The 21,776-nt window shown below is 31.1% G+C and overlaps 1 protein-coding gene across 1 annotated transcript; it reads right to left on the bottom strand.

Moving 5' to 3' along the window:
- Positions 1-1,088: 1,088 nt before the first annotated feature.
- Positions 1,089-17,886, bottom strand: LOC134702024 (uncharacterized). Its single transcript, XM_063563132.1, has 5 exons — positions 17,709-17,886; positions 12,420-12,566; positions 10,302-10,451; positions 3,812-3,961; positions 1,089-1,483 (listed from the first exon to the last, which is right to left on the bottom strand). The coding sequence occupies exons 1-5, from the start codon at positions 17,815-17,817 to the stop codon at positions 1,089-1,091; spliced, it is 951 nt and encodes a 316-aa protein (XP_063419202.1). The 5' UTR covers positions 17,818-17,886.
- Positions 17,887-21,776: the final 3,890 nt, after the last annotated feature.

Raw genomic sequence — 21,776 nt, 5'->3', positions numbered from 1 at the left:
AAATGGAAACAGAAGAATGACAATCTATGTAATTTATGTAACGAAGAAGAAGATTATAACCACTTTTTTTTTATTATTTCTTGTCGATTTTTAGAAAATTTTTGGAAAAGTATTTATGAGTTAATGATAAAATCGAATTTAAATTTTAGAGTATCATTAAAGCAATTAGTCTTTGGATATAAATTTTTTAACAAAAATTATTTTGGTCTGAATTATTTCCTAACAATCTTAGATTTTTCAATATACAAATCATATTATGTAACTAATCAGAAATTGACAAAAACAAAATGCTAATCAAATTTTTGTTCAAGAATACATAATAAGAGACAACGAAAACAGAACAATGAAACTTAATCCATTACTAAAGTCACTAAAAAGAGGTTTAGACGATTGATACAATAAAACATAATGTATTAAAATGTTGTATAATTGTATTTCAAGAAATTTATACATATTATTATAATATATACATATATACCAGCAGCTGATTGCTAACCTGGGCAATCAGTGGAATATTACAGGATGCATTAAGAAAAGCTTGGTTTCTTGATGTAACAATTTAACAAGCATATTTGATGAAAAAATATATAATGTTGTTAAAAAAAAAAGAAGTTTTTTATGTTGAGTCTTTTGTACAATTATTTGTCTGTTTATCTTTTTATTATTTAACTATGGCGTTGTCAGTTTATTTTCGATCTATGAGTTTGCCTTGTAAAGTTTAATTCAATGTTTAATTTAAGATTAACAAAACTGCAAAATGAAACAAATCCTCAGTGCTCACAAGCACTTTGATTGGTACAACACACGTTAATACTGATATTTGTCATAATTGTTTTATTGTTGTCATCGCGTTCCAGAATTTTAAGAGTAACATTAATTTGGTAGTGTATAGTTTCTATCGATGTTTTAAGCTTGTTTTCCTTTTCTGCATTGTAATTGTTTTATTTATGTATTGTTTCTGAATTATGATGATTAATAACTGCTAGACAATTGCCAACAAGTACACATATGTTGATTAAGGATTAAAGAATTGAAATGAAAAAACTGAAAAATAAACAAAACATCATTTTATTTACTGAGTCCATTCCTTACATTTTGTGCACAAGACTACCAGAGAAATAGGTTTGTCCAACCCCTACAATACCAGATGGTTTATCCCATACGTTTTTAACGCAAACACGATCGCCCGATTGAAGCGTAAATGTTGCACCAATTGTTAGAGAAATGGAGTTAGCTGCAACCGAAACTGACATTTGTTCATTGTTTCGAAATAATCCTAAGTGCAAAAATCCATTGTGACTTTGTCTTGCTGAGGCTGTGAACTGGTAGAGACCCTTGGTTGGTGCAGTAAAAATCCCCGTTTCGGTATTGTATCCACTTCCAATATTTTCTATTGTTTTTTGAAACTTGACAGTAGCTTGAACCGCAATAGAGCCATAGGTTGGAGAGATAAGAAGTGCTAGAAACGTGACAATGGACGGGCCTGAAAATTAAATAATACGCTGGGTTAATAATTGAAATTTAAAAAAAAAATAGGAATAAATGAGTGTGTAAATGAAATAACCTGAAAATAATACACTCTTTTGTAAAATATATTGGTACTGATTACTTGAAGAACAGGCGCATATTGTCTTTAGAACTGAATCTTTTGTATTCGTCATTTTTCATTTTTGTCCCCAATATACCTTCTTTTATGTCAGCAACTCAATTATTCTCTATCATTTTTTCCCCATTTTCTCTTTTATTCTCCTTATTCAGTTCTTATTGGTTGCTTTATTATGTAGCTAAACTTCGATTAGTTAGAATGAGATATAGAACATTACCCGGACAAAAGAAGATTTCAAAAAGTGATTATACAAGAACCTATCAACAATTATTGCTTCATATTTTGACGTTATTTGTGAAACCTCAACACATCCCATACGTTTTTAGAAGGTTAAACTGTTACCTTAGTTTTTCAATGGCACAATTTCTTTAAAAAAAAGATGAAAATGAACAATTGATTGACCAATTATATCGTTTGAAAGTCAACTTATAAGAAAGCCAGTTACGAAATGTTTAAACGGACTCTAAACCTAAAAACAAGGACAATAGTGTATTGCATTTGACTGCTTCAGGAATTCGTATCGTACTCATTTGATAATTTGGCCAGTTTTTGCAGGTCTCAACAAAACTTGGCTTGTTTGAAATGAATTGAGATTTACGGCATATTAAGTTTTAGTACGGTTAACATGCGAGGAATATGCATTTAACGGAATTTCGCGACCGACAGACATTTTTCAAAATGCGAGTTAAGTCCTTGTGTTATATATGAGGTATATAGGAAAAAAATTGTGACAAGTATCTGTGTAGAGGGGGTCTTACTACAGCACAAACAACATTTTCAAAAAGACCACAAATGTGTTTTTAACAAAACGCATTTGACTACAGGGCGAACAACGGATGTTTCTTAACACTGCTGACTGCCATCAGTGATTGTCAAATAAATTAATCACCGGACATTAATATAAATTCATTACCAAACAGAAAATAACAACCTTGTGGAAGAGATGGTTTACCGCAAACATGAGGTGCAAACGTTTGTGCACCATATTCAAATTTCGACAACTAACGTCTCTTCAGTGATGTTAGGGATCGAAACGGTAATTGGGAGGCCATATAATTTACCTCAATTTAGGATAGACTTTTAAATTTTGACAGTCGTACTAGGATGAACGGATCCTATCAACTCAATGGATAATATAATACAAGCCCAAACAAAAAACATAAACGAGTCTTAACTTGAAAACAACGTTCAAACCTACGATTGCTTTGGATAAAAACTGCATTTTTTTACAGGATGCATTACGAAAAGCTTGGTTTCTTGATGTAACAATGTAACAAGAATATTTGATGAAAAAATATATAATGTTGTTAAAAAAAAAAAAGGTTTTTTATGTTGTGTCTTTTGTACAATTATTTGTCTGTTTATCTTTTTATTATTTAACTATGGCGTTGTCAGTTTATTTTCGATCTATGAGTTTGCCTTGTAAAGTTTAATTCAATGTTTAATTTAAGATTAACAAAACTGCAAAATGAAACAAATCCTCAGTGCTCACAAGCACTTTGATTGGTACAACACACGTTAATACTGATATATGTCATAATTGTTTTATTGTTGTCATCGCGTTCCAGAATTTTAAGAGTAACATTAATTTGGTAGTGTATAGTTTCTATCGATGTTTTAAGCTTGTTTTCCTTTTCTGCATTGTAATTGTTTTATTTATGTATTGTTTCTGAATTATGATGATTAATAACTGCTAGACAATTGCCAACAAGTACACATATGTTGATTAAGGATTAAAGAATTGAAATGAAAAAACTGAAAAATAAACAAAACATCATTTTATTTACTGAGTCCATTCCTTACATTTTGTGCACAAGACTACCAGAGAAATAGGTTTGTCCAACCCCTACAATACCAGATGGTTTATCCCATACGTTTTTAACGCAAACACGATCGCCCGATTGAAGTGTAAATGTTGCACAAATTGTTAGAGAAATGGAGTTAGCTGCAACAGAAACTGACATTTGTTCATTGTTTCGAAATAATCCATTGTGACTTTGTCTTGCTGAGGCTGTGAACTGGTAGAGACCCTTGGTTGGTGCAGTAAAAATCCCCGTTTCGGTATTGTATCCACTTCCAATATTTTCTATTGTTTTTTGAAACTTGACAGTAGCTTGAACCGCAATAGAGCCATAGGTTGGAGAGATAAGAAGTGCTCTTTTACAGAGGAATATTTATACATTTGTAAAAACAATTAATACTTACCTAGTTTTTTCATGTCATTTAGTTGTTTTTGAAGGTGGGAAATCGTTAAACTGTTTCTGTTTTCAGTATCCTGCAGTTTCATTTCATTTTTCTTTTCAATGTCTGCCATTTTTTTATCAAGTGAGTCCAATGTCTGCTGCTGTAGCTGAGCTTAAATAAAAATAAGATACTTCAAACCCGGGGAAATTAGATACAGCACGAAGCGTATTCACCAGTTCCATATCTGTATCAGCAACTATTAAGTAGATTTTAAGCTATGTATTAAACTTTTGGGTGTGACGATCACCCAGAAAAAAACATCAAAGAAAATCAATGTGTCATTTTATAGATATTATGTTAAGATGAAAATTAATTAAGACATATATAAAGTACAAAATTAAGGAGATGTGGTATTCTTGCCAATGAGAAAATAACTGGCAGTAATACAAAGTTTAAATAAATTTTACTTATAGGGTAACACCTTCCTTTCCTAGATTTAGAAATTTCGGTTTAACTCTGAAAACGGGACGATTTTTCGTTTCCTATTGTTAATATTCCTTTTTTTGATTGGTGATGTTCCTTTTACACCATCTAACGGTGTTTATATTTCACAACTCATTCATTATGCCCGTGTCTGCTGTTGCGTTTCTCTATAATAATAATGAATTATATGTTATTCAGTTCGTTACCTTCTGGAATTTTGAAGCAACTTCAGTCACTTATCAATATCATCATCAATATCAAATTTCACTCCCTGATTCAGCATGTCCATTACAGCACATTTTTTATTAATAAGGCTGATATGACATGTCCGATGAACATTGTAATTCATTGGTTGTCGTTTGTTTAAGCGTTACATAATTATTTTTGTACATAAATAAGGGCGTTAGTTTTCTCGTTTGAATTGTTTTAAATTTTCATTTCGAATATATAAAAAAGAAGATGTGGTATGATTGCCAATGAGACAACTATCCTTTAAAAGCTGAATATGCGGTATGGGCTTTGCTCTTTGTTAAAGGCCGTACGGAGACCTATAATTGTTATTTTCTGTGTGATTTGGTCTCTTATTGGGAGTTGTCATATTGGCAATCACAACACATCTGTTTATATTAACCCGCCGCATTGTAAAGCCGACATCATAAATGGGGGTTTCTCTTTGTTGCCTCGCGGTTGCTTGCAATAACTTATATCCACTTTATATGAACTTTGGTGGATAGTTGGCAATCTTACATCATCTCCTTATTTTTATATTGTGAAGTTGTTTCTAGTATTCACAACAGCCGTTCATTTAAACAAAACTGAAAATCTGAAGCTTATTTTATACTGAATTGAAACAGACAAAGTAGAAATTCATCACGGAATGAGAAATATTCAGCGACTTCTTATTTACTCAAAGTCACTTCCGTTGTCAACATATTTTTTTACAATGATTCTTAAAACAATCTGGTTTCTATACACCCATGATTGACAGAATGGAGGTAATTTTACAATATTTCACTTTGGGTTTATATATGACAGGTCATTTCACACCGTATTGGAAAATTTATGACTTTTGCGAACTTTAAAAGAAATTAAGTGCACAAATGTTAAACGTTACTTCCGGTTTCTATTTGATATGGAAAATATCTCCCAATAAAATAACCAGTCACGAGATATAACATTTGTTATCACGTATCTATACATGTTTTTATATGAAAGAACCTTTGGTGCAATAGTTTTTATATATTCCAGACCCTGAAAATAATATGCACGCCATCGTGAAGTTATAAACTAACAAATATTGGTTCTCATTGGTTGCTTTATTACGTGGCTAAAATTCGATTGACTATAATGAGATATAGAACAATTACCCGGAAAGCAGAATATATCAAAATTAGATTATACAAGAACCTGTAAACAAATTATTGCTTTATATTTTGACTTAATTTTCTACATAATTTTTTAGAAGGTTAAACCTGTAACATTAGCTTTTCAATGGCACAATTTCTTTAAAAAAAAGTCGAAATTGGAATAAAACTGAACAATTGATTGACCAACTATATCGTTTGAAAGTCAACTTATAAGAAAGCCAGTTATGAAATGTTTAAACGGATTCTAAACCTTAGACAAGGACAATAGTGGATTGGCTGCGCCAGTAACTCATATCGTGCTCATTTGATAATCTGGCCAGTTTTTGAAGGTCTCAACAGAACCTCGCTGCTTATTCTCGTAAGTGTGTTTGAAATGAATTGAGATTTACGGCATAAAAAGTTTTAGCGCGGTTAACATCTGAGAAATTGGCATTTAACGAATTTTCGAGACCGACTGACATTTAAAAAAATGCGAGTTAAGTCCTTGTGTTATATTAAAGTATATAGGAAAAATATTTTGAGACAAGTATCTGTGTAGAGGGGTCTAACTAAAGCACAAACAAACATTTTCAAAATAACCACAAAAGTGAAAAAAGTATTTTTAACAAAACGCATTCACTAAAAGGTCGTACAACGGACGTGTCTTAACCCTGTTTAACAAACGGCCATTATTAATATTACGATATAACAGCCATTATCACGTGTTTATAAATTTATATAAAAGAACATTGGGATGTCTTCAAACTGTTTTTGTAGATTGGAAACCTTTAAAGTGATTCTGTTTTCAGTGTCTCGTAGTTTCATCTCATTTTTTCTACTGTAGTTGAGCTAAACAATTTTAACTTTAAAAATTTTATATTTGTCTGTGTTTTTATTAGATAATATTTTTGCTTTGTATCGATCTGATGAGTTAAACCCTTTTCAACTGTTTTTTAAAGTTTGTTCTCATGTTGTATTGCAACACCACTGGTCCAGGTTAAAGGGATGTTGAGCGCTCACAAACATGTTTATCACGCCACAATCTGTATGTGCCTGTCTCAAGTAAGGAGCCTATAGTTCAGTGGTTGTCGTTAGTTCATGTCTGTCATATTCGTTTTTTGTATGTTTTGTTATTATTAAACCGGTGGTTTTTTTTAATTGTATTGTATTACATAGTTCATGTCGGGCATTGTAAAGCCGATATCAGGAATGTGTTTTTCTCTTTTTTGCCGCACGGGTAACTGTAATTGCTTACATCCACTTCATTTGAACAAAGGTTGATAATTGTCTCATTGACAATCAAACTACATCTTCTTATTTTAATATTGTTAGCTTGAATATAAAAGTCAAAGCAGTAGTCAATTTAGACCAAACTGAAAATCAGAAGCTCAATATATTGACACTGATTTCAAACATACAAAATTTATAGCAACTCATCAAGGAATACGTAATAGCACGCGACTTCTTATTTACTGAAAGTCAGTATTTTTAAAGGATTCCCTCAAAGTCTTGTTTCTATATACCCATGATTGACAGAATTGAGGTAATATTATAATATGTCACTTCCGGTTTAACATATAAAAGATAATTTCACACAATTTAGGAAAGATATGGCTTTAACGAACTTTAAAAGATATTAGGTGCACAAATGGTACTTCCGGTTCATATTTGATATGGAAAATATCTCCAAATAAAATAACCAGTCACGCGATATAACAGTCATTATCACGTGTCTTTACATTTTTTTATATGAAAGAATCTTTGGTGCCATAGTTTTGCTATATTCGAAACCCTGAAAATAATATTCACGCCATCGTGAAGTTATAAACTAACAAATATCGGTTCTAATTGGTTGCTTTATTATTTGGCTAAAATTCGATTGGCTATAATGAGATATAGAACATTACCCGGACAGGAGAAACTATCAAAATTAGATTATACAAGAACCTATCAACAATTATTGCTTTATATTTTGACGTAATTTGTGATACTGCGACGCCTCCCATACTTTTGTAGAAGGTTAAACCTGTAACATTAGCTTTTCAATGGCACAATTTCTTTTAAAAAAAGACTAAAATGGAATGAAACTGAACAATTGATTGACCAATTATATCGTTTGAAATTCAAATTATAAGAAAGCCAGTTACAAAATGTTTAAACGGATTCTTAACCTTAAAACAAAGATAGTAATGTATTGGCTGCGCCAGTAACTCATATCGTGCTCATTTGATAATTTGGCCAGTTTTTGCAGGTCTCAACAGAACTTCGCTGCTTGTTCTCGTAAGTGTGTTTGAAACTATGAATTTAGATTTACGGCATAACGAGCTTTCTTACAAATTGACAAAAGGAACGAGCGAACGTAAAGGGAGCACGTATTTCATTTCTACAATAACAGTTAAAAGAGTCTTTGTTTTATCCAGTAAAACAGCATTCTTTTCTAAATCAAGTTAATTTAAAAAAAAAAAATATCGCAAATAATACACGATTTTAATATAATCAAACAGAAAAAATAGTGTCAAATACACTTACGTCCGATACGTTACTTACGTAAACCACGAGGATACACATTTCCGCGGGAATTTTTTAAGCACGAGTTTCACGATTAACATTTCAATGACATTATTGAAGTACGTTAGTCTAAATTTAACGACAAGATTCATATTTATTTTTATTTGTTTCAGTACACTTTCAGCAAATTGTCAAAGGGGAATATCGAGATTTGCTAAAATATGATGCTACAATGTTTTTAAAAAGCAATTTTGAATAAATCTAAAAAAAATACTTTGTATATCAAGAAAATAAATCTACAATTTTGCACCATATATATTGTGTTTTTTATAATGACGATTTAACAGTACACATGTTTGGAAGATAGACGCGAAATTGTCACTTATCGTCCAGTGGCTAATATTTCATGAATGTTCAGGACTATAGGCAAAACGCAGTTATACGCTAAATTAATCTTTCCATTGCTCCGGTGTATCATATATACACATTAAGGGGGGACAATGCATATTACCAGGGGAGAGGCGCGATGATTCAAAAGTTCTAAAACGAGCACCAGCTTATGGCATAGTATGAAGATCATCTTTCATCTTTTTTTCTTCATTTTCAGTTTATTATTTTTAGCGTTGCAAATTTTGAATCAAGGAAGTATTTTTGTTTCTGTAGGGAAGAAGACAATGTATTTGCGTTGACATTTTCTAAGGTTAAACAGTGCAACATTGTAATATTGAAGAGTGGGGTAGGGGCAGGTGTTTAGTCTTCTAGGGGCATTTGTTTCGTCTGACTACTCTATATTTAGAATATTTTGTTGTGTTATCTCCTCCGACCTGGTGGAATCAATAATCATATTCTAACCTTTCGTACGTCCTGAAATCCAAAATATATCTCAAGAAAATCCAATCTAATAAGTTTCGTTGCATGCACGATAATTTTCCGAAGTATCACGACTATTATTTAAATATGTCAAAATCAAGGATCCCTAAAACGAGTCTTACGTATGATTCGTCAAGCATACGTACCTTTCGTCAATTTGTAAGAAAGCTCTACTTAGTTTTAGCGCGTTTAACATCCGAGAATTCGGCATTTAACGGAATTCCTCGACCGACTGACATTTTAAAAAAATGCGCGTTAAGTCCTTGTGTTATATTAAGGTATATAGGGAAAAATATTTGAGACAAGTATCAGTGTAGAGGGGTCTAACTAAAGCACAAACAACATTTTCAAAAAGACCACAAAAGTGAAAGAATGTTTTTGACTAAAAGGTCGAACAACGGACGTGTCTAAATCCTGTTGACTACCATTAGCGATTGCCAAATTAATTAATCACCGGATCTTAATATTATTATTGAACAAACGGAAAACAATAACCTTGTCAAGTTGGGATACCACAAACATGAGGTGCAAACGTTTGTGCACCAGTTCAGAATTTCGACAACTAATGTCTCTCCGGTGATGTTAGGGATCGAAACGGTAATTGAGAGGCCATATAATTTACCTCAATTTAGGATAGACTCTTGCGTTTTGACAGTCGAACTAGGATGAACGGATCCTATAAACCCGAAGGAAAATATAATACAAACGCAAACGAAAAAATATAAACAAGTCTTCACTTGAAAACAACGTTCAGACCTATGATTGCGTTGGATAAAAACTGCAATTTTTATACGTGTGCATTTAAAACAAATGACTAGGTAGATGGGCTCTAAATACAGAACAAAAAACATTTTCCAAAAGACCACAAAGGTTAAAAAGTATAATTTAACAAAACTCATTTAACTAATAGGTCGAACAACGTATATTCCTTATGAAGATATATGTGTGCTTTTATGAGTTTGTTTGAAAATACCTCATTCGCGGCTGCTTCTGCTGCTTATTGGGTGGGCTATTGGTGCAGGATGCTTTTGCTACATAACGATTCAATTTGGATTAAGATAATAGTGTTTTGGCATTGGTCTGTTCTTGTAGCTCCTGACTTGCTCATTCGATCTTTTGGCCAGATAAGTGCGCTCGTTATATTCTTTTGAGCATTTTCAATTATTTCCCTTTAATTTGTACTTAGAATGGTTGAGGAACATTTTATTGCTATACAACTTAAACTGTTTATTGTTTGTTTCTACATGTAGTTAAATAATCGGAGAAGGTATATTTATACATTTGTTATAATAATCAATATATACCTAGTTCTGTCATTTCATTAAGCTGTTTTTGTAAACGGGAAGTCGTTAAATTGTTTCTGTTTTCAGTATCTTGCAGTTTTATCTCATTTTTCTTTCCAATGTCTGCCATTTTTTTATCAAGTGAGTCCAATGTCTGCTGCTGTAGCTGAGCTAAATTAAAATTAGATATTTCAAACCAGGGGAAAATTAGATACAGCACAAAGCGTATTCACCAGTTCCATATCTGTATCAGCAACTATTAAGTAGATTTTAAGCTATGTATTAAACTTTTGGGTGTGACGATCACCCAGAAAAAAACATCAAAGAAAATCAATGTGTCATTTTATAGATATTATGTTAAGATGAAAATTAATTAAGACATATATAAAGTACAAAATTAAGGAGATGTGGTATTCTTGCCAATGTGAAAATAACTGGCAGTAATACAAAGTTTAAATAAATCTTAATTAAAAAGTAATACCTTTCCTTTCCTAGATTTAGAAATTTCGGTTTAACTCGGAAAACTCCACACTAAAATTTAAGACAAAAGGGACGATTTTTCGTTTCCTATTGTTAATTTTCCTTTTTTTGATTTGTGATGTTCCTTTGACACCATCTAACAATGTTTATATTTTACAACTCGTTCGATATGCCCGTGTCTGTTGTGTCGTTTTTCGATAATAATAATGAATTATATGTTACTAACTTCGTTTCCATCTGGAAGTTTAGAGCTACTTCAGTCACTTATCAGTCACTTATCAATATAATCATACATATCAAATTTCAAATTACAACCACTTCATATGAATTTTGGTTGATTGTTGGCAATCATACCTCATCTCTTTATTTTTATATTGTTAAGTTGTTTCTAGTATTCACAACAGCCGTTCATTTAAACAAAACTGGAAATCGGAGGCTTATTTTACACTGATTTGAAAAAGACAAAGTCATCACGGAATGAGAAATATTCAGCGACTTCTCATTTAATCAAAGTCACTTCTGTTGTCCAAATATTTTTTTTACAATGATTCTCAAAAAATCTGGTTTCTATACACCCATGATTGACATGGGGGAGACTTTACAATATGTGACTTTCGGTTTATATATGATAGGTCATTTCACACCTTATTGGAATATTTAAGGCTTTTACTAACTTCAAAAGGATGTCTTATATGGAAAATATCCTCAATAAAATTAACCGTGATATTACCGATGTTGCAGTAATTATACATGTCCTTGTATATTTTAAAAGAACCTGTGTTGTCATAGTTTTTCTGTATACTTCGAAATACTGAAAATTATCTATATTCACGCCACCTTGAACTTATAAACTAAAAAAAATCACTGTTTGCTGTATGATGTGGCCAAACTTCGTTTGGGTAGAATGAGATATATAACATGTCTTGGACAGGAGAAGTTATCAACAAATATTGCTTTATTTTGACGTAATTAATGATACAACGACGCATCCCACATTTTTCTAGAAGTTTAAACCTGTGAACTTTATTTTTTAATGGTACAATTTCTGTTTAAAAAAAAACGAAAAATGGAATGAAACTGAATAATTGTCAAATTATATCGTTGAAAAGTTAACCTTTAAGAAAGCATGTTGCAAGAATTTGAACAGATGATAAACCTTTTGAAAAGCAATTGGATTTTTTTTCTCTAAGTCCGCGGTATTATGTTCGGTTACAGGACGGATTCGTTTTAATTCCTTATGGAATGCTTTCTGAGTATTCCCAAAAGGGGATAACCGTGTTTTTCCTTTTCTCTTTAATGGAAATTGTTTTCTATTTTTATTCAGGTTTCATAAGAACTGCACTGTTTGTTCTAATCATTTGGTTTGAAATGATTTGGGTCTGTTCCGTCAGCTTCTGTTATTATTATTTTCCATGTATTTTAAATGATTTTAGAAAACACCTCACAGCCGAAATACATTTTTGCTTCCAGAAAATCGATAGCTTCATGTTTCTGTAACTTAGTAATTTAAATTATTTGTTTTTGTAATGCTCATTGTTCCCTTCTCAAAGATGTTTAATAAAAGAATTCATCAAACAGACGTCAGTGCAAATTGGGCAGAACGAGGAATTCTGAAAGAAGAAGTATATTTGTAGATTTGTTTTAATGAGTGATATTTACTTAGATTTGTTATGTCATCAGTATTTTTTTGTAGCTGATCAGTCGTTAATTTGTGTCTGTTTTCGGCTTCCAGCAGTTTCGTGTTAGTTTTCTCTGCAATTTCTGCAAACTTGGTTTCAAAGAAATGCAATATCTGCTGTAGCTGAGCTGAAAAGATAAAAAAAATCATTTCAAACCAGATAAAAATATCTACTGCACAAATCGTTTACTTCATTCAACCGCATCATATCAGTTTCACTAACTGTAAATTAAGTTTAATCTTTTATATGAATTTTTTTTTAGTTAATATTATTAGAGATTTTTTTTATTGTATTAAAATAGCGCATTCAATTTACCAATTATTAGTTTTAATATTTTGAAAAAAGTTATAGTTAGAAAAAAAAACGACTATTGAAATATATTTCACGCACGTCTGCTCATGTTAAAAAACTTATCTTTTTGTTTTTTTGTTGCAATAGATTCCCCCTTGCTCCAAATCGCGCGATATTTACAGTTAATATGCCAAAAATAAAATCTATTCCAAGTGACAAAACTCAATGTTTACACAAACGTAACAAGAACAGTTTATTCGAGATAATAACTATTTACTTATATACAAACATGCAATACTATATATGAAAAGAACTGTAGGATATACATAATTGCAAAAGCAACCCAACGCACCAAACACATAAAAAGAAATCTAGAATTGCTTAAATGTTGATAATGAACTTTTATGAGGTATTAAAGTCATCTATGAACAGATAAGGGGATGATATGGGGGAAAAATAGTTAATCATGTATTATAGAAAAAAATCCAAGAAGTCCGAAAATTTGACAAATATTCATCAACCTCCTATGACAACATCCTTAACTTATATCAATGTGTAATTTCTACGGAAGCCGGTTAGTGTCAGGTTGAAGTTTTATTTTTAAGTCGTTATCACGATTAAGTTAACGTGTTATAACGACTTAACTAAGTTGTAATAACGACTTAGTAAGTTTATCTTGTAAAAAAAACAAGCTAACTTGTTTTAACGACTTAGCTTACTTGTTTAAACAACTAAGCTTAATCGTTTTAACAAATTAGCTAACTTGTTAAAGCAACTTAACTAATCTAACTCGTTAAAACAACTTAACTAATCTAACTCGTTAAAACAACTTAACTAATCTAACTCGTTAAAACAACTAAGCTAATTCCTTATAACGACGTGGCTTAGTCGTTTGAACAACTTAGCTATTTCGTTTAAACAACTAAACTAAGTTGTTTAAGAGCATACAATACAGTTACAGGAAGGTAATGAAGTTGCTAACGTGAAATGTTATTTTCGCGACGTCAAACTGTGACATATCGGGAAAAGATGCATTTTTCGACTGATTTTTATCATTTAAACTGATTTAAGGTAGATGGTATAATTTCTTAATAATTTGCCAAAACTTAGTTTATATCCTGCTTGTTTAAGAACATTAATAAAAAGAATGGGTCACCGGACTTATTTTCACACTTCAGGTTGCGCAAAATTGTCAAATTTTGTATAGATTATGCATGGAAAACACAATTTTCGGTCAGAAAACGAAAACTACACCATAGAATTTTGAGACAAAATATAAGAAAATAGCTCCAATATTATTCTTTCGGATAATAATAAGAAAAAATGGGGTCACCGGACTCGTTTTCTTGCTACATAATAAAATGGGTAAATTCCTAACATGACTATTGTAAAAGTAAGACTATCTGAATTATCTGCCCTTGCATTTGAGTTCTCCCCCCTTTTTTAGCAAAGTTGTAAAAAAAAATGAATCAAACAAAAGGATTTGTTTTTTGGTAAAATACAACCATATATATGATAAAACATGACATATTCTATATCACAATGACAAATCTTACTCATGAATTACCTACTAATCTCAAAATTTGCACATTTTATCAAACATCTAGACCTTGTTTTCTGGTATTTCAAAATCTAAAATGGAAGAAGTCACCCTCCTATCTACCTTAATTTGAAAACGAGTGCATGGACCCTTATTTTTGAAAACGAGGTTTTGTTTCATTTTGCAGGGAGATTATGTGGACCAAATTTTATTAAACTGTAACATGTGTAAATAGTGCATTTTTTTAAATTTAAAAAAATATACAGCAAAAAATGACGTTTTCTTTTCTCAATTCAAAAATGAAAAATGCATAAATTTTTAAAATACTTATAAAATAGAGAACTACAAATTATTTCACCAAAAACAATATGTGTTTATCTTTTAAAATAAAAAAAAGTTATGTCTGTATTTCGAAAGGAAAAATATGGCCACAAATTCAATTTTTGAGCATTTCCCCATTTTGAAGATGGTTCTGATTGTTTATATACTTAAATGCTTCGATTGGTAGTGCATGTATGATTATAACTTATAGTGAATTGACATTATTTTGAAGAATATGTGTAAGACGAAGTCCGGCCCCGGCGCCATAAAACTTTTTTTTTCTGAGTAAAAAAATATTCAAAGAATTAATTATTTTACTCAGCTAAGAATGAGAACTTTTTTTATCCGCCATAAAAAAATATTCTCAACGTTTAGAATATTCTCAGCTGAGTATTTATTTTCTCAGTTGAGAATTTTTTTCTCAATGATGTAAGCGGTAAAATATGTTTGAAAACTTAAAAGTGTACCAAACTTCGCAAAAATGCAGGTTTTATCTCATTATCAACAATGTAAAACATAAAAAAAATCAATGATGGATGAAATGACAAGTAGCATTTTTGTAAGCAATAGTAAATGGACACTGTTTGTTTTGTAAGCATCTGTAAATGGGCAGAAACTGAGAAAGTCACAGGATATAAAGTCACAAATAATTTGTGGACATTTCTTTGAAATAAAAGACAAAGATCTCAAAATATTTAAGTTATTTTCCCGTAGCTTGTTATAAATATATATTACTTTTTAATGAGTTATTCCTTAATTCTATGTCTCTGATTATACCATAATTTATTCCAAATTATTTCAGTCTAGAAAACTAGACAAAGTTGAAAACTGCATAGATTTGTTAAGCATGGAATATGCGTGGAATGGTCTATTCTAAATAAACACCTAGTTTCAAGATAATTTCTTCATCCAACAGATTTATATCGGCGCCAATATTTATTTTCATACAACTTCTGTCTAAGATACACGTTTTAGTGATGATGTTTTATTAATAATGGCGAAATCTTCGACAATTTATCTCCTTGGAGTGGCGGATCCAGGAATTTTCATAAGTGGGGGACCACTGACTGATCTAAGACGGGGCCCACTCCAGTCACGCCTCAGTGATTCCCTATATAAGCAACCAATTTTTTCCCAAAAAGGGGGGCTGGGCCCCCTGGGCCCCCCTAAATCCGCCTCTGGGAATGTAATATGCTTTGATGTTTCCGTGAAGCTAGGTGCTTTCTATCACGTCCGCACTTCTTTCGAATATGGCATGCAAAATAAACATTAAGACGGATCAATAACATACATTATGAATTCAGACGACACAGTAGAAGACACTATTTGACATATTTTAGTTAATTGTTTATTACTTCTTTTTCTCAGATCTATGACAAAAAAACAAAACACAACAAAAAAACAACAAACCGGATATTTTTATAATATGAAAGCAAGTAAATAATTGTAATCAATATTCAAGATACATGTATGTAACTTTTAATGAGCTGTAATCATTATACGTATATAAACAATTATGTTAACATGTTCGACAAATTAAGAATGCCTATGTTATGTTGACATACATTTTATAGACGGAACTTGCCCTAAATTCTTTAAAGAGCTTGATACTATTTTTGGATTTATAAACGAACACTGTATTCCTCTTGTAATAACTCCGCGGAAATCTACCATATAAGTTAAGTTAAGTTAAGATTCAGTTTCAGTTCAGATTTTAATTTCTGAAGTATGAAATGTACTTGAATGTCATATTTTTAGGGCATAGATGCCTTATTTCTTTTTGTAGATATTCTGGTTTGTCTGAACTGAGAGTAAATTTTGTGGTGTAAATTAAATGTGAATTATAATTTCAAACGCAGTTGAAATAGAAGTCTTACAGGTTAAAAGAACTGACCTGTGATGACTATACGAGTCTTTTATGTCTTGCGAACGGTTACTTTTAGCTGCAAATAACTATTTATCTTACTTCCCATAGATTTATAGAGATTTGATTGGTTAAACGACTATATGTGGTGACTATGTGTATTTGATATAGGTTGTCTTAAAAAATATAGGGTTAGTTACCATACATGGTAAGTTACCCGTTGGGGTTAGTAAGGAGTTTCTTCCCTTTCAAAACCAAAAGGGATTACTAAAACATTTATAAAAAACAACACCGTGTTGAGGACAAATCTGAAAGGATTGAACAGACAAGGAAATTGATGAAGAAAGGTTGAAATAAAGTTTGTAAAAGTTAATTAAAGATAACAAGTTGGAATAACGGAGTTACTTCCCTTTCAAAGCAAAAAAGAAAAGAAATCTGAAAGGATTCAACAGGCGGAGAAATTCATAAATGTCATGAACGATTGTAATAACTTCATAATACAAATTTAAAGCTAAACAATTGTTATGATTGACATATATTTTCTGTATAGACAATGGAAGTAGGATCTTATACTATAAGTATTGAAGTATTGATCACTTTTATAAGCCGAATAGTCAAAATACCACATGTGAAGATAGTCGATAAGACAAAATCGTTACACGGATTACAAATGATCTAATACGATATATATGGGACCAGTTAATTCCATTAATGACACCCTTCAACCAATTACAAGTGTATCAATTGGTAATTAAACCTAGTCACGCCTTATCTTTCAGGACCAAAATAATGCGTTTCCTGATCTTTCACGATATGTTTTTTTCAAAATAATTGTATTTTTGTTCATGTAATAATATAGTTTATTTTTACTTGAATATCTGACACACAATTAAGATTAAGTTTGAAATATATTAAAATGTGACCATTATAGATACAAAACGTGATTTGTTTTCTTAATGATTCTCATGGGATTGTGTGTCGATTTTTGTGTTTTCTTAAAAAGTACTTCATTTTCGTAAGTAGTGCACATTATTTCAAGGAAGTAAAATCCTTTTGACAGACATTTTTTTATTTGTTACACCGTTTAAAAATACAGACTATTTTTCACAGATTTTGAAGTAAGATTACACTTAATAGCATTCACAATCCGATTCCAGATCTTTCACGATCAGATCGCTATGCTTGAAAACCGTTAGATATTCTTTCACGATCATTTGTCTAAAAAAACAGCATGTTTTGTAACATCTCTTTACCTGTTTGATCAAGTTTACAGAACATTTCCCCCATTCTTCTTTCATTGTTGTATACGTAAATAGCCATCAGTGCTACAACAATAGCATATGCAAATAATTCGTAGTCCATGTCTTTGTGTTGATTCCTATAATAATTTGTTAGCGTATGTCATATAGATATTTGCAAGACCTTCGTGTGATTTTGTTGTTGACTACAGGTATGCATGGAACAAAGGGAAATCATTCGTATGGTATACATAAACAATCAGGTGAGACAATGACCATTTAAACGTAACGTAAACCGAGTATAACATGTATTTATTTACACTTTATATGACAGTTGTTGTTATTCATTCGTTTGATGTGTTTGAACTTTAGAATTTGCCATTTGATTTGGGACTTTCCTTTTTGAATTTTCCTCGGAGTTCAGTTTTTTTGTGTTTTTACTTTTTTCATATCTATTTATATACATATTTAAAATATCGTGTTATCGAGTATGTTCTATATTTGAAAAAAAAAATCATAATTTATTGAAATCTGTATATTTGTAAGATGAAAAACATCAAGTCCCGAAACTTTATCCTGGCCTCGTTAACATTAGTAAATAACATATTTATACAACTGTTAGTTTTTGTTAGTATTATACATACAATTTTTCATACTTGAGTTTTTTTTTATATACCATGTCAGTAGTTTCAGAAAAGAAGTTTACCATTAAGATTATCAAACATAATTACCTGATTTAACAAATGTACAGGTTTGAAAAATATATATATTTTTTATTATGAACTTCATTTTTATTTGCACATTAACATAATACGTTAGACACACTTTTATGCACAATAGTTATATACACTAAACAGAAGATATATAATATACGTAATAGACACAACTGTTATAGTTTGGCAGAAAATGATTGCAAGGAAAAGGCTGGTTGGATATGAAATATATAGACAATAGATGTGGAGTCTAAATGTTCTTTTGCTAGTTTGTTTTTATGACAGCAAAGGATTCCAGGGGTTCCAGCAGTTCTATGTCCTACTGAGTAATTTATTTTTATAAAATGTCTTTTTTCTATTAATAAGTTTAAAAAAAAAAAATATTTAAGGGCTATTATATTGGTTTGTTCCATTTATAATTTGCTCCTATAAAAATAGAATTTTTTTAACAGAAGTATTAAGTTTCTTTTATCATTTTTATCTGTTTTTGTTAGAATACCAAATAAAACCAAATCAATATTTAAAGTTAGTTCTATTTCTGTCTTCTCAAATATTCAGGAGTTAAGGTCTTCCCATCATTGTGATATCTATGGACACGTCCAGAATATATGTTCTATTGTTGCGACCCCTACGCACCCAAAACTACACTTATTTGTATCTTTCATTTTTTTTGGAAAGAGAAGTTCATTTGTACTTAAAAATCGATGTATTATTCTGTATTGAAACCACTGCAATTTTGATTTTTTTGTTATATAAAAGGGCAATACATGGATATTTTTCCAATTGGAGTTTGGGAAATAACGACCATTTTTGTTTCCATTAATGTTTGGGATTTGACTTTTTACCATTCAAAATATTATACATGTATTTTGAACCTCTCTGGGATTAATAATAAAAAAAAGTTCTATATGTTAACGTCTGCCACGACACAAGTCAACGGGTATTTGTTTTGCCTAACAGAAGCACTGATGGACACTTTCTTTTAAACAATGAAGAATTGAGGAACAGACAGGGCGGGATCCATTAACCTGCTAACAATTTTTGATTTTGCTAAAATCTGATGAAAGCAGCATTAAAATACTGATAACCGTAAACAGCAATCTAAGTAGTCTCATATGAGAAAAAAAAAAAGGAGAATTAAAAAATCGAAAACCGTTGACAGGGGTATTTTTTCACAATAGCAGTTCACAACAATGTCAATTTTATGAAAACAGACCATTGCTAATTAGACATTTTTTTTAGACATTTGCCAAAACTGTCATACACCTACGATTATGATTCCAATGTCACTTACAGGTAGCATTTATTTCTTGGGCTTTTTCAAAGAGTAAAAATAAACCGTCGATCTAAAACAATGTTACGATAGTCATGTTTTTCTGTAGTTGAATATCGATTTTTTTCTTATATATTTGCAGCAAAGTGTTAACAATAATTATTGTATACGGTGTTATACAGGTTAAAATTCTGAAATTGGAGATATTTTATTGAAGATACACTGTTTAAAAGGATTTGGTATAAATATTTATGAAAAACTGTATGTCTCTTGTACTGTACCTATACTCTACTACTGTTCTTTAGTGTGGGGGTATAAAGACTTTGTTGAAAACAAGGCCATAAGATACATTTTGGGAGTCCACAAGTTTGCTCCAAATTAAAGCTGGCTATCAACGGAGATGTTGGATGGTTACCCTCAAAAGAACGTCGCTGGTGTAATATGGTTAGATATTGGAACCGATTGATGGATATGGACAATAGCATACTTTGTAAAAAGGTGTTCTTATGGGACTACGAACTACCTACTAACATCTAGTGTAAGAATAATAATATCTTTCGTTGGTATGGATGATACCGTTAACTTTCAGCAAATGCTAAAATGTTATGTTAATAGCGTCAGAAACAATTTTATGGATATATGTGCAACAAAATGGTATACAAAATTATCTAACTTTCCGAAACTACGCACATATGGAAACTTAAAATCTACATATTCAACAGAAACATATGTTAAACAAAATTTAAAACGTAGAAAAGATCAGTACTGGCCCAGTTTAGATGTGGCATTCTTCTACTAAGATTTGAAACAGGACGTTTTGTTGGTGAGCCAGAATACCAACGAATATGTAGAATGTACGATTCCGGACATGTTGTGAATGAACTACACTTTCTGATTGAATGCCAATTTTACAACGGACTAATAATCAATTATTCTCTGGATTTAGTGAAACCGTATTGAACTTGAATAACAGTGAAAAGTTTAATTTATTATTGTCAGAATATCCTCGAAAAACATCTCGATACTTAGAACAGTCATTAACAAAACGCAGACAACACTTATATTTAAATAATTAACATGTCTAAAAAATTCCTGATGTCAATCTGAATTAATACTATAGTATCTATTTGAAGTGACTTATTGGTTCATTGTGCCGTGTGTAATGTAATTGAAATATTTCAATATTGTACATATTTTGTTTTTCGATGTCAGTATAACATATTTGTATTATATTGTATTGTATTGTACGAAATATGATAGAATGAACAAACATTATTTAAAAAAAATTAACACGAGACACACAAAATATTGCAATTGTCGTTGCAGTAGCTAGATTTGAACAATTGCTAAAAAAAAATCAGCAATACTTTTTGTTAGGAAAGGTGCAATCAACCATGGAAAATGATAGCATGTTTATGCTTCGACATACTTTCTCTCTTTTATTTTGTTAAAAAGAGAATAAGGAAAACAGCGGATGGGTGTCTTTGAGCTATCTACTCTTCATGAAATTTAATTTGCCTGAATAGGACAAACACTTTTGTCTACGTGTTTGGTTTCAATACAAAGCAAAATCACAACTCTTCGAGAAACAAAAAAAAAAAAAAAAAAAAAAAACAGTTATCAACGAACTTCTATATGTCAGAAATATAGTTTAAAATGTTCGCCAGACTCAGTTGAAATGTAAGAATAGGAGTACTCAGTTAAAACTTTGCTATCTATGTTTTCAACAGCAACAAAAAAAAAATTACAAACTCGTTCCAAGTTGTTCTTCTTTTAAGCAATTATTATAATAGAGATCTTGGGAATTATTTAGTATGGACGTTTTTTTTTCGCGGTGTCTATTATTAACCCCTATAAACATGGGTGGGACTGGTATGCTCGAAACATGAGCTTCGACCTCTGTTCCGAGACTGGTTTGATTTTCATGGAATTGTTATCTAGAGTGCACTGACGATGCAGGGGTCGATTCAGCCATTTTCAAAGGATTTACGCAAATTTATTTAATTGATTGGTATGGTTAAGACAAAGAAAAGTGTAGCAGCCGAGAAGAAATTGTTAAAGAGACCACAATCTATAACAAGGCAACAGTTGTGGATA

This window comes from Mytilus trossulus, unplaced genomic scaffold, assembly GCF_036588685.1.
Source record: "Mytilus trossulus isolate FHL-02 unplaced genomic scaffold, PNRI_Mtr1.1.1.hap1 h1tg000373l__unscaffolded, whole genome shotgun sequence".
Classification (NCBI taxonomy): domain Eukaryota; kingdom Metazoa; phylum Mollusca; class Bivalvia; order Mytilida; family Mytilidae; genus Mytilus; species Mytilus trossulus.
The sequence above is the reverse complement of the archived record's forward strand: the minus strand, read 5'-3'. Positions and strand labels throughout refer to the sequence as shown.

What these genes read in the sequence shown, in the direction of transcription:
- LOC134702024 (XM_063563132.1), bottom strand. Translation starts at nt 17,817, where the DNA reads ATGGACTACGAATTATTTGCATATGCTATTGTTGTAGCACTGATGGCT. An exon ending in CTGTAAACTTGATCAAACAG is followed by an intron (nt 12,567 to 17,708) that starts GTAAAGAGATGT and finishes TTATCTTTTCAG; the next exon opens with CTCAGCTACAGCAGATATTG. An exon ending in AAATGACATGAAAAAACTAG is followed by an intron (nt 1,484 to 3,811) that starts GTAAGTATTAAT and finishes TTTAATTTTCAG; the next exon opens with GCCCGTCCATTGTCACGTTT.